A 10,786-nucleotide genomic window follows, 5' to 3' on the forward strand; every position below is an offset into this window, starting at 1 on the left:
CCGAGCACCCCGCACCCACTGCCCCTGCACCCCTTGCGTGCTTTTAACAGGTACACCCAGTGCCTGGGCATCCCCCGCCCCCGAAGGCAACCCTCACAAACGCACCCCTGCAGCCAGTGCTGCCACCCGCACCCCGGGGCATCCCACGCCCTAAGATCCCGGGAATGCTCCACCGCACCGGCAGCCACCGGGGCGGCGGGTCGGACCCCGGTGGCGGCGGGAGGCGGGGGCGGGGCCGGGACCGGCTCCACCCCGGCCCCCGGCCCACATAGGCCGGCCGGGAGGGCCCCTCGTCCCCTCGCCCGCGCCGTCCTGAGGCTCCACAGAGTATCCCGGCGGTCAGAGGAAAGCGTGGGGCAGGAGCTGCGGGTGGATACGTGGAAAGGGGGTGCCTGGCTGCGGGGACCCGGCCCCGTCCCTTCCCGGGCGGCGGGATGCTGCGGCAGCGTTGCGGGCGGCTCCTGGCCCAGCTGGAGCAGGGGCTGCAGCTCCTGGAGCTCGGCGGCAGCGTGGAGGAAGGTGGGTGTGTGTAACCTTTCGGCCCGGGGCACACCGGCACCCTCGTCTCTGCCGCCGGCGTGGTCTGGGGAAGCTGGGGGCTGCCCCCCCCCCCGCCCCCCCCCGTCCCGGCTGACCACCCACTGCTGTTGTCCCCAGACTACATCCGGATCGCTCGGTGCTTTGAGGCGACGCGCCAGAGATGCTGCCGGCTGGAGCAGGATGGGCGTCGTGCCCGCGAGCAGCTGGCCCGTGTGGAGGCCGAGCGGGCAGCCCTGGAGGTGAAACTCAAGCACGCCCGAAACCAAGTGGAGGTGGAGATGAAGAAGCGGCACCGGGCAGAGGCTGAGCTGGAGAAGCAGGTCAGGGGGCCGGCCGCAGGAGTACCCTGTGGGGCTGGCTGCGGGACCCTCCGCCTGCTCACCACCACCGTTTCGCTTGCAGGAGCGAAAACTTCAGCTGGTCCTTGAGTTGCTGATGCGGGAACCATGGGGCAACGAGGCACTGAGCAGAGAGCAGTGCTCTGTTCTCAGTGCCCTGGCTGGCCGGCACCTTGGGGCAGCCTTGGCACCCATCAGGAGGTGAGCAGGGGTGGTGGTCCTCACCCCAACCCCTCAGGCAGCCCTGGGGTCAGCTGTGCCCCTCTCCCCCTCATCACTGCTGGGCTTGAGAGGCTGGCTGGGCAAGCAGGTGCCTGGGCTCTGCAGAGGCATCAGCTGTGGGTTCCCAGGAGTAGCTGCACAAGTAGGCTGAGGGGGCAATTGCTCCAGCTGAGCTCATTCTACAGGTCATCTGCAGTGGACGAGTCGTGTCAGTCCCTCCTGTCCCACTCAGATATCAGCTATGACCGCACTGAGGATGATGTGGTAAGAAGCGTTCGGCTGCGAGTCTCAGGGTTTACCCCAATAGTGAGGTGGTAGTTTTGCCCCCACTTCTGCAATGGCACAACCCCTTTGTATATCCACGGTTAGGGGTGGGCTGCTATCAGAGCTGGAAATGAGTGCTGGGGATGCCCCTGGCCTGATGCAGCCTCAGACTCCCTGCTGTCTTTCAGGATGTTGATATGACGGTGGTGCGGACCCTGAAGCGCAAAGCTCCGGACAGGCAGGTACGAGGAAATGCTGGGATGTGGCAGTTTTGGGGGCTGGTGTTGAGGTTCTGTCTGTGCCTCTGTGTGGGTGGGGATCACCCAGCTCTGATCACACTCCTTCAATGTGCCCTTTGGGTCCCTCTGCCCACACAGATTCTAGGCTGGGATGCTGGCCCTGTGCCATGCAAGGCGAGGACACCCAGATACTTCTCCATCCCAGTACAGGAGGCTGCAAGGAGCCTGGCAGGGAATTTAATTTACTGATGCTGTGCTGGGAGCCTCGTCTCTCGGCAAACCTCCCACGATCAATAGAAACTCCATTATGCTCTACCGTAGCCCAGCTGGGCTCCTCAATAATTCATCACCATGTGCGGGCATCCTGCACCCCACTCTGCTCGCACCTCTGCATTGCAGGCCTGACCTGGTTTCCCCAGCCCCAGGGCTTGCTCTGACCTGGTGGGGAAGCCTGAGTCCCCGTGATGCCTGGTGTGGGGCCTGAAGTGCTTGGGGAGTAGGGTGGGACTGGGACTTTTTGTTGGGCTGAGGCCACTTGGCTTGGGTACTCTGGGGAGTGGGGAAATGTCAGGGAGGGGGGGTGTTTCTGCCTGCTCTTCACACTGTCTTCTGTTTCCAGCGTGTGTCCCTGGCCCCTCAGGTTGGCCCTGTGGTGATGGCAAAGCGGCACCGTTCTTCTGTGGTACCCCATAATGCTGTGAGTAGAGACCCCAGCATGCCCTGGGCAGGGAATGAGGTGCATGGCTTTTCCCAGTGCCAGAAGGCAATGCTGCAGCCCTCAGTCCTGTGGATGCTGTGGGGACAGTGCTTAGCTGCCTCCTCTGGGTGCCTGTGTCCTTCAGCTGGTATCACCTTGGTCCCAGTGGGGACAGCATCCCTGGCTATGCTGGACCACTGCCCTGAAGCCTACATCCCCCTGTACCCATGGTGGCAGTATCCCTGGCTGTGCAGGACCACAGGGATGGGGATCAGGTGGACCAGAGATCATGTGGGAGATGCTGGAGAGCTGTGGGGCTGCAGTTACATATCTTACTGGTCTCCCATTTTGACAGATGAGTGTCCCCTCTATGCCCCCTCCTACTGAGGTCCCAGGCCCTGCTGACAGCCTCCCACCTGCCGTTCTGGTGCCTCAACGCCGCTCTCGCCAGGGACATCGTGTCTCCACACATGCAGGTCACAGGAAGGGCTGAGAAGGGGTTTGATGGGTGGTATGGGACCAGCCTCAAGGTGCTGCTGTCACAGGGGAAGGAGGGGATCTGTTGGGGGATGCTTGTCCCCACCATAGAGGTACTGGGACCATCTGGACATGCCAAATGCCACTGTCTTGTGCAGAGACTCCCTGGGAGGTGGGAAGCCTCCTCACATCCTAGCTGGTAGATGGAATGGCTTGCCTTTCAGGTCTCCCTCCACGGCCTACTCCCTCTGCAGAGCTGACCATGGTTTGGGGCACCAGTGAAAATCTGGGCTGCCCTGCTGTGGGGCAGGAGAGCCACACTGAGGGCAGCTCAGTGGGACAGCCAGCACCAGCCCCCCTCCCCTCACCTCCACAGAGTCTCCCACCAGTCCAGCACAAGTTCACCTCCAAAACGGTGCGTAACCCAACCTCTCTCTGGGGAGGTGGGCAGGGGAGAGAGTTATGTGGTGGGGGGCAAGGCTGTCCTTCATTCCCCAACCCCATAGCTCTGCCTGCAAGGGGGATGGATGGAGACAGTGGGACCTGGCTGGGAGAAGATAAAGGAGTGTTACTGGGTATCTGCAAGAAGGGGGGTCCTGATCCTGTTCCCCCTCTCCAGGTGATCCGCCCTGAACCATGTCATGTCTGTGGTTCCCGCATCCGCTTTGGGAAGACTGCCACCAAGTGCTGCCAGTGCCAGCTGCTGCTACACACCAAGTGTCGGGAGCAGTGCCCCAGCCTCTGCACACCCAGGCCTCATCACCACGCCTGGCCCCGTGAGGTGAGGGGGGGCACGGCAGTGCTTGGGGGGCCTCTCCATGTCCTCATGAGGCTTGGCCCTAGATGCTGAGCCTCTGCCCACCCTGGCTACAGGGCTGGGTGGTGGGCACAGCGCAGGTTGGTATTGTTCTCCCCAGGGCATGCTGGCTGACTTCGCGCCATCCACGCCGCCCCTGGTGCCCGCACTGGTGGTGCAGTGTGTGACCGAGGTGGAGACACGAGGCTTGACAGAGGTAGGGGCCAGGATGGTGAAGGTGGCAATGCTGTGGTTCCCAGGGGCTGAGCCCTTTTTCCTGTGCCCCAGACAGGGCTGTACCGGGTGCCAGGCGCAGAGCAGCTGGTGCGGGAGTGGAAGCGGAAGCTGCTGCGGGCTGGGGGCACGCTGCCTGCCCTCAGCAGTGTGACTGACATCCATGTGGTGTGTGGGGTGCTCAAGGATTTTCTGCGGGGACTCAAGGAACCACTGGTCACCTTCAGCCTCCACCCTGCCTTCCTGAGGGCTGCTGGTGAGCAGGGGGTCCCAAGGTGAGGGAGGGGGAAGGGACTGCTTCTCCTCTAACACTGCTCCCTGGCACTGCCACAGACATCCCCGATGATGCTGCTAGTAACACAGCCCTGTGCCATGTGGTGAGCAAGCTGCCCCCAGCCAACAGGGATACCCTGGCCTTCCTCATGCTGCACCTGCTCAGGTGAGTGGCTCATCCTGGCACGGGTCTGTCCCCATCTCCCCATCTCTCTGCCCCTCACCCAGGCTTTGTGCCCTAGAGGGGGGAAGCTGCAGATGAGGAGCCCCTGGGCTGGGCAGCATGCTCATGCCCTCTGTCCCCCCTTGCAGGGTGTCACACAGCCCTGACTGCAAGATGGATGTGCTCAACCTGTCCCGTGTGTTTGGCCCTACGCTGGTGGGACACAGCACAGCCAACCCCACACCGCTCGCCATCATGGAGGACACGCCTCGGCAGTGCAAGGTGAGGGGTCCCTGAGGTGTGGGGTGTACCCTAGGCACTGCCAGTGTCCCCATCCTACACCTCTCTCTGCCCAGGTGGTGGCTCGTCTCCTTTCACTGCCACCCAGCTTCTGGAGAGGCTTTGTGGAGACAGAGCAGGAGAACCTGGTGCCAATGCCAGCCCTGGGACGTGAATGTGGTGAGCACAGGAGCCCCAGCCCCCACCCACCGAGGCCTTCAGCTTCCTTGAAGGGTCCTGGTTGTCCATGGCTGGGGTGAGATAGCTGTCCCTAATCTGTCCTGCAGAACCGTTCTTCCAGCCCATTGCCTCTCTGGAGCCCAAGCAAGGCCAGCTGAGCCCAGCTGGTACCTGCTGCCTCCCCAGCACCCTGAGGAGCTGCGTGGGCACGGCCACCCGGCCCCCGTGAGTGCTGTCGGGCGTGGGTGGGGGCCCAGGGGAGCTCGCTTTGTACCCTTGACTCATCTCTCCCCACGCAGGCAGGGGCCAACCCCGAGGAAGGTGGGCCGGTTCTTCCCTTCTCCTGTGTAGCCTGCAGCAGTGGCTCCCTCGGGACACGGAGCTGGCACTGGAGGAGGAGCAAAGACTGCAGGACCAGGCAGCTGCCTGTGGGGTAACAATGCCGACCTCAAAGCTCTGCTCTGCTTCCCTGGGATGCCTTTCTGGGGACAGGGGAGCAGAGCTGGCTCTGTCCAGCTGTGGTGGCAGGGACACTACACTAGTGCTTTTACTTTGAATCAGGTTTGTATTAAATGTTTGCAGCAAAACACACCTGGCTGTGGCTGCTCTGTCCTGCCCTGCTGCTGTCAGGGGTTGGGGCTCACTGGAGCCTGGCTGTGCAGCAGACAAGAGCTGAGCAATGCTCCACAGAACCTCTGCTTTGGGAGGGCAGGCAGAGCCTCCTCCCACCCGAGCTGAAGCCCTATTCTTCTGCTCTGGAGTCCCGGATGTGGGAGGCCCCTCTCTGAGCCCAGATGTTGGCCTCAAGTAATTGGAGCTGTTGCTGCTCAGGGCAGAACAACCTTAAAGTGTTTCCAGACTTCCTGGCACCTCAGTGGAGGCCTTTTTAACTCCTTCCTCCCCTCCAGCTCAGGCAGCGCTAGAGGTGCACAAAGCCCAAGCAGGGCTGGGATGTACAGCTCTTTCCCTCTGAGAGGGGGAAGCAGGATCATGCTGTAATGGAGTAATGTCCCAGGCAGGGCTTGTCCCCCAGATAACTCTGCAGAAGGGGCAACCAGTGCAGAGGGAGTTTAGGGAAAAGAGGCATTACACAACAGAGATAAGAACTGCCCCTGTGCCACATCAAGCAGCCAATAAACCTTTGTCCCTACTAAAAGCCAGACCAGATGGGGCACATGAGAGAAAATTCATGTGCAATCCTGAAAGCAAGTACTTTGGCTCAGTTTTCCCCAGCCCAGAGGGCAAGGAAATTAACACATCCAAGGCAGAGGCAAAACTGAAGGAGTTTAATGTGTTTAAAGCTAGGGAACAGCTAATCCCTGCCCAGGACCACAGAAGAACTGGCACAGGAAGGCACAGGGCTAGGAGCAAGGATTTACTCCAAAACCATCAAACTGGGATGGTACTGGATGGATGGAGAATACCTAATGCAGTGCCTTGCTGAAAATGAGAGGCATGATGGGGCCCTTGGTGGAGTGCAGGACTTTAGCACAGAGTTCAAAACCAGGGAGGTAAAAGGATAAAGGGCAGCATTGGTTACTGTGGACAATCTATGCCAGGCTCAGGAGGAAACTGCCTTCCATGAAATCAGGTTTTTGACATAAAGTGAGGTGTTAAATCTCTGCCACTTGCACACAATCAATATGCTGATTGCTCTGGTGCCCAGTGGCTGTGGCTGGTGACAAGCGGAAATATGCAGTGAGCCCCCCACACGCTCCAGCCATGCTGGTGTGAAGGAGGCTGTTGGCCCACCACGGTAGCAGGGGCTTGCTGCCCTCACTCTGAGCCCTGCCTAGGCAGTAGGCACAGGTCTCAACCTGACAAGAGCAGGCTTGGTAGGGCTGGCAGCTCTCCTGGCTCGCACTGAGCCCAGGGAGCAGAGGTGGTACTGGGGGAAGGGGTGTTCTTGCAGCTCCCTCCAGGGCCAGCAGGCCACTAGTCCGACCCAGCCCTTGTGTGTGCCAGTGCCCTTAGGACAGCCTGGCACTGCTGTTTTCCCAGCAGTAGGCAGGAGCCCAGCTCAAGCTGTTGCAATCATGCTGAAATCAAGAGCCTCAGTCTGTTCCTGTGGGGTGAGCTGCCTACACATGACAGGCATATTCAAAGCCTCCAGGTCTTGGAGATGGGCCAAGACCTTCCAGGGAGTTGCAGACAGCAAATAGTGCAGGGTAGGAGTGGCAAGGTGGTGCTGGTAGTGCCCTTTGGTGGAGAAACACAAGTTGGACCCAAGACCCTGCACGCAGCAAGTGCTCCCTGCATATGCACACAGGCTTGTACCAGGGTCACTACTGTCCCCAAAGCCTTCACCCTGGCCCAGGGCTGGTCCCTGGGCTGCAAGAGAAGCAGCATGCAAGGCTGATGCTCATCAGCTTTAATGTCTGTCCGGAGCAGTAGTCAGGCACTTGCAGGGCTCCTGGCCTGCACCTACCCCTCTGGGGGTGCTGAGAACCTCCCAGGATGTGAGGCCTCAGTGCAGGCTCTTGTTGTGGGACACAGCAGGGAGCTGGTGCTGCCCATGACTCACAGGATAATCTGGTTTTTGTAGCTTCGGCTCAGCTCCTTGTGAGGAAGGACAATGGAGTTGAGAATAACAACCTCAGCCGGAATGGTGACACTGCAGCCTGGGAGGGGAACGCAAAGGGTTTAGCTGGAGGGGACAAGCTGCCTCGGTGAGCAGGCCCAGGGTGATTCCATACAGCAGCAACGTACCCAGGATTGTGATGGATGGTGTGAGGCGCCCATCCCGGAAAAGGGTCTCGCTGTCGATCTTGGCATAGGGATCGTTGGGGTTAGGGTCACTGGGCGTTCCTTCAACCCGGGCCCAGCGCCCAATCGTGCTGTCCCAGCCCACAATGGTATTGAGGACACAGGTGTGGTCCTGGGGTGAAGGAGAGGGGAATGCAGGGTGCTGCTGCTTCCCTGCTGAGGGGGGGGGTCGACACCTACTCCCTCAGGCAAACCCCACTTACATGGAGTGAGGCGCCATGCAGGACGATGGACTCTCGCACGCGCACACCAGCGCCCACTGTCACACCCTCCCCAATGGAGACGTTGGGGCCCAGCTGTGAGGACAGAGGCAGGTGATGAGGACAAGGACAATGATGCCCTCGGCACCCCTGAGCATGTCCCTGCCCCAGGGCCCCCCCAGCCTGCACTCACCACTGCAGTGCTGTCGATGGAGGCTGTTGGGTGGATGTACACATTCCCTGCAACACAAGGCAGAGGATTCAGGGGAGGCAACCCACAGGAGCACCTGCCTCTCAGATAAAGGGAGGTCCCACTGCTTCCCTAGGCAGCCCCAAAAGTGTTAGTGTGTCAGAATGGTACCTCGGATGACAGGGCCTCCAGGTTTGTTCTGGGCCAGTCTCTCTGGGTGGCTTTTGCTGTACTGGTTCAGGTAAAGGCGGCTGGCATAGATAGCAGAGCTGGAGGAGGAAAAGCAGAAGATTGTTATTGTCACTCTGGCACTACCAGGGCAGAGGAGGATCCAAAATCAGCACCACCCACCCACCCCCAGGGCTCTGCCTGAGCACCCTGCACTCCCAGCCATGACACAGATCACTTGATGCTCCTGCTACACCAGCTCCAGCACTTACCCAGCTGACTTGATCTGGCTCCAGAAGCCATCAGTTTTGTAGACATACAGTTTGCCACTCCCAGCCAGGGCCGTGAAAACATCCTGCTCTAGCCGGATCACTTCTGCACGCTGCCAGCCATTGGAACTTTCCTCTCTGAAAGCAAGAGTCTTGTTAGATACCCACCCCAGCCATGGCCTCATCCAAGGACCCCAGCAGACCTACCCTCCCCAAATTCAGGGACTCTGACAATCCCAGATACCTAGCCATGCACTTCTCCCTGAAAGTGGGGAGAGTGCCACCTGTCAGGCTAGGCTGGGACAGCCCCACTGAGCCCCAGAGCAGCAGAGGAACAGCCAAAATAAGCTCTCAGCCAGAAGTTGATGGTGCAAGAGCCCCACCAAGTCCAGGTGGGTGTATGATCCTGTCCCCAGTCCAGAGCCTGCACAGCTGGATTTTAACTTGGGTGGTGGCAGAGATATGAGGTGACAGGCTGGCTGGTACAAAGAGCTGGAGAGGGGAGGAGAGCATTCCCAGGTGAAAGGCTTGCTCAGCCTCTTGTCCAGAGCTGAATGAGAATGGGTGGGAAGAGAAAAAGGGAGAGGGAAAGTCTCAAGCTGACCAGGAGCAGAGCAGAGGAAACAGCAGCCTGGAGAAGGGAGGGAGAGCATGCATTACCACTAGGATCAATCCAGCCCAGAGAGCAGCAAGTGCAGACACAGAGGGAGACTTACCCAAGGTAAGGACAGCTGGTGCAGGACCAGGAAACAAGTGAGTGATGGCAGAGGAGGAGAAAAGATAGAGAAAGTATGGAGGATGAGCGTGCTGCTGCAGCCCCAGGAAGCAGGGGGGTGGGAGGGACACAGAGCAGAGTGAGGCACTCACAGTGCTAGCTCCTGTTGGTTCCTCTGGAACACCTCACCAATGTGCTGGAAGATGGCAGGTGTGAAGAGGTAGATGCCACAGTTAATGATCTCACTGACAAACGTGCTAGGCTTCTCCACATAGTGCTGAACCTGGAGGCGAGGGAAGAGATATGAATCCCAGGGTGCAGCCCCTCCATCCAGCACCACACCCTCTGTGACACACTGGGACCACAGACCCACGCAGGTGACACAGCACCTGCCACCCACACTGTGCTCGACTCCCCAAGGCCCTCCAGTACCTCCTGTGTGCCCGCATTTGCCACGATACAGCCATAATTCAGTGCCTGTGTCCTGTTGGCCTAAGAAACAAGGAGAGCGTTAGCAATGCTGGAACAGTAGGCACAGGGAAGCAGAGCAGATGAAACCCGGACCTCACAGTCTGGGACCCACCCACCACAGGAGCTGCTGGCTTCTAAACCCATGGCAGAGCACTGCAGCTCTTCTGCTCCCCAGCACTGCCACTCACTGTGGTACCCAGAATGACAAAGCTGTGCATGTCCCCATGCTGCTGCCGAAACTCCAGCATCTCCTGTAAGGGGAACTCTGAGCACACGTCTGCGTTGAGGACAAAGAAGGCCTCAGCACCACCTGACAGGATCTGGTCTCGGAAGTGATAGATGCCACCACCTGTGCCCAGGGCTGCGTACTCCTGCAGATACCTACAAGCCAAGCAGGAAAAAGGGAGGGCTTAGGGAAGCAAATATCTAGTGGCACCAACCAGCAGCAGGATTGGGAAGGACTGGAGAGACATAATCCTGCCATTCATTGATGGGTTTCATGCAGGTATTGCACAGAAGAAAGCTGTGGCAGCTTAGAGCTGTGCTAGAGAGGCATCTCTGAAGCAGGAACCATCCAGGGCAGGGGCCAAGGCAAAGTGGTGGAACTAATGGGGGAACCAGGCTGTGCCCATCCACGGTGCCACAGAGCCCACCTGCCCAATGCCAGAGTGCTGACTGGGGGGCTGCCAGGCCGGGGCAGGCAGGTGAGGGGCTGAGCCAGGCTGTGCCACTGTGTGTGCCCTAGGAGTGAGAGAGATCCTGCCCACCTGATGGGAACCTTGAACTCCTGCTGCGCCGAAACGAGAAAGCGGCTGAGGGCCTCGTTGGGCTGGTAGAAACCCATCAGCAGGATCTCCTTCATGCCGGGCACCTGGGGAGGGACGGAGGAAGGGATCAGAAAGGAAAGGAATGGCACTTCTCCCTTGTCTCCACGGCCCCAGCCCCCGGCCTCCCGTACCTTGGCGCAGGCCTCGATGTGGTGCTGCACCATGGGCACTCCGGCCACGGGGAAGAGCGGCTTAGGCACCTCGAAGGACAGCGGCCGGAACCGGGTCCCTGTGGAGCAGAGCGGGGTCGGCCGGGCACTTCGCCGGCGGGACACCCCGCGGGCCCGGCGCACTTACCCTTCTGCGGGCCCCCGATGAGGATGACGGCCTTGAGCGGCATCGCGGCTCGGCTCCGCTCCGGCGGCTCCGCACCGAGCCCCGGCTCCGCAACCGAGCCCCGCAGCCCGGCCCGGCCCCGCCGCCACTTCCGCGCACGTGGCTGTGACACGTCAGCGCCGCGCCGGGCCCTGCTGCCGGC

General features: G+C 60.2%; 2 protein-coding genes across 3 annotated transcripts; one reads left to right on the forward strand and one right to left on the reverse strand.

The window, feature by feature from the left end:
• The first annotated feature begins 336 nt into the window (after window positions 1–336).
• LOC128790739 (rac GTPase-activating protein 1-like) lies at window positions 337–5,285 on the forward strand. Of its 2 annotated transcripts, none has more exons than XM_053947781.1 (16): window positions 337–519; window positions 658–860; window positions 943–1,079; window positions 1,286–1,364; window positions 1,553–1,606; window positions 2,223–2,300; window positions 2,656–2,776; window positions 3,002–3,192; window positions 3,397–3,558; window positions 3,695–3,790; window positions 3,862–4,063; window positions 4,141–4,246; window positions 4,393–4,525; window positions 4,600–4,702; window positions 4,810–4,927; window positions 5,002–5,285. In XM_053947781.1, the coding sequence occupies exons 1-16, from the start codon at window positions 435–437 to the stop codon at window positions 5,051–5,053; spliced, it is 1,920 nt and encodes a 639-aa protein (XP_053803756.1). In that variant the 5' UTR covers window positions 337–434; the 3' UTR covers window positions 5,054–5,285. The 2 variants fall into 2 exon arrangements, with proteins under 2 accessions (XP_053803756.1, XP_053803757.1); XM_053947782.1 differs by having other exon boundaries at window positions 3,032–3,192.
• A 681-nt stretch (window positions 5,286–5,966) lies between these two features.
• GMPPA (GDP-mannose pyrophosphorylase A) lies at window positions 5,967–10,732 on the reverse strand. The gene is made up of 12 exons (XM_053948315.1): window positions 10,606–10,732; window positions 10,440–10,537; window positions 10,249–10,352; window positions 9,670–9,862; window positions 9,443–9,502; window positions 9,163–9,293; window positions 8,299–8,433; window positions 8,030–8,127; window positions 7,862–7,908; window positions 7,672–7,764; window positions 7,412–7,580; window positions 5,967–7,323 (listed from the first exon to the last, which is right to left on the reverse strand). The coding sequence occupies exons 1-12, from the start codon at window positions 10,646–10,648 to the stop codon at window positions 7,223–7,225; spliced, it is 1,272 nt and encodes a 423-aa protein (XP_053804290.1). The 5' UTR covers window positions 10,649–10,732; the 3' UTR covers window positions 5,967–7,222.
• Window positions 10,733–10,786: the final 54 nt, after the last annotated feature.

Source organism: Vidua chalybeata, chromosome 7 (genome assembly GCF_026979565.1).
Source record: "Vidua chalybeata isolate OUT-0048 chromosome 7, bVidCha1 merged haplotype, whole genome shotgun sequence".
Taxonomy (NCBI): Eukaryota; Metazoa; Chordata; class Aves; order Passeriformes; family Viduidae; genus Vidua; species Vidua chalybeata.

Bases quoted from the DNA above. Each gene is read 5' to 3' on its own strand.
- LOC128790739 (XM_053947781.1), top strand. From the start codon at position 435: ATGCTGCGGCAGCGTTGCGGGCGGCTCCTGGCCCAGCTGGAGCAGGGG. The intron at 861-942 runs GTCAGGGGGCCG...TTTCGCTTGCAG, and splicing joins AGGCTGAGCTGGAGAAGCAG to GAGCGAAAACTTCAGCTGGT. The intron at 1,607-2,222 runs GTACGAGGAAAT...TTCTGTTTCCAG, and splicing joins GCAAAGCTCCGGACAGGCAG to CGTGTGTCCCTGGCCCCTCA.
- GMPPA (XM_053948315.1), bottom strand. From the start codon at position 10,648: ATGCCGCTCAAGGCCGTCATCCTCATCGGGGGCCCGCAGAAGG. The intron at 8,434-9,162 runs GTGAGTGCCTCA...TCTTGCTTTCAG, and splicing joins AACCAACAGGAGCTAGCACT to AGAGGAAAGTTCCAATGGCT. The intron at 7,909-8,029 runs GTACCATTCTGA...CTTGTGTTGCAG, and splicing joins TGGAGGCCCTGTCATCCGAG to GGAATGTGTACATCCACCCA.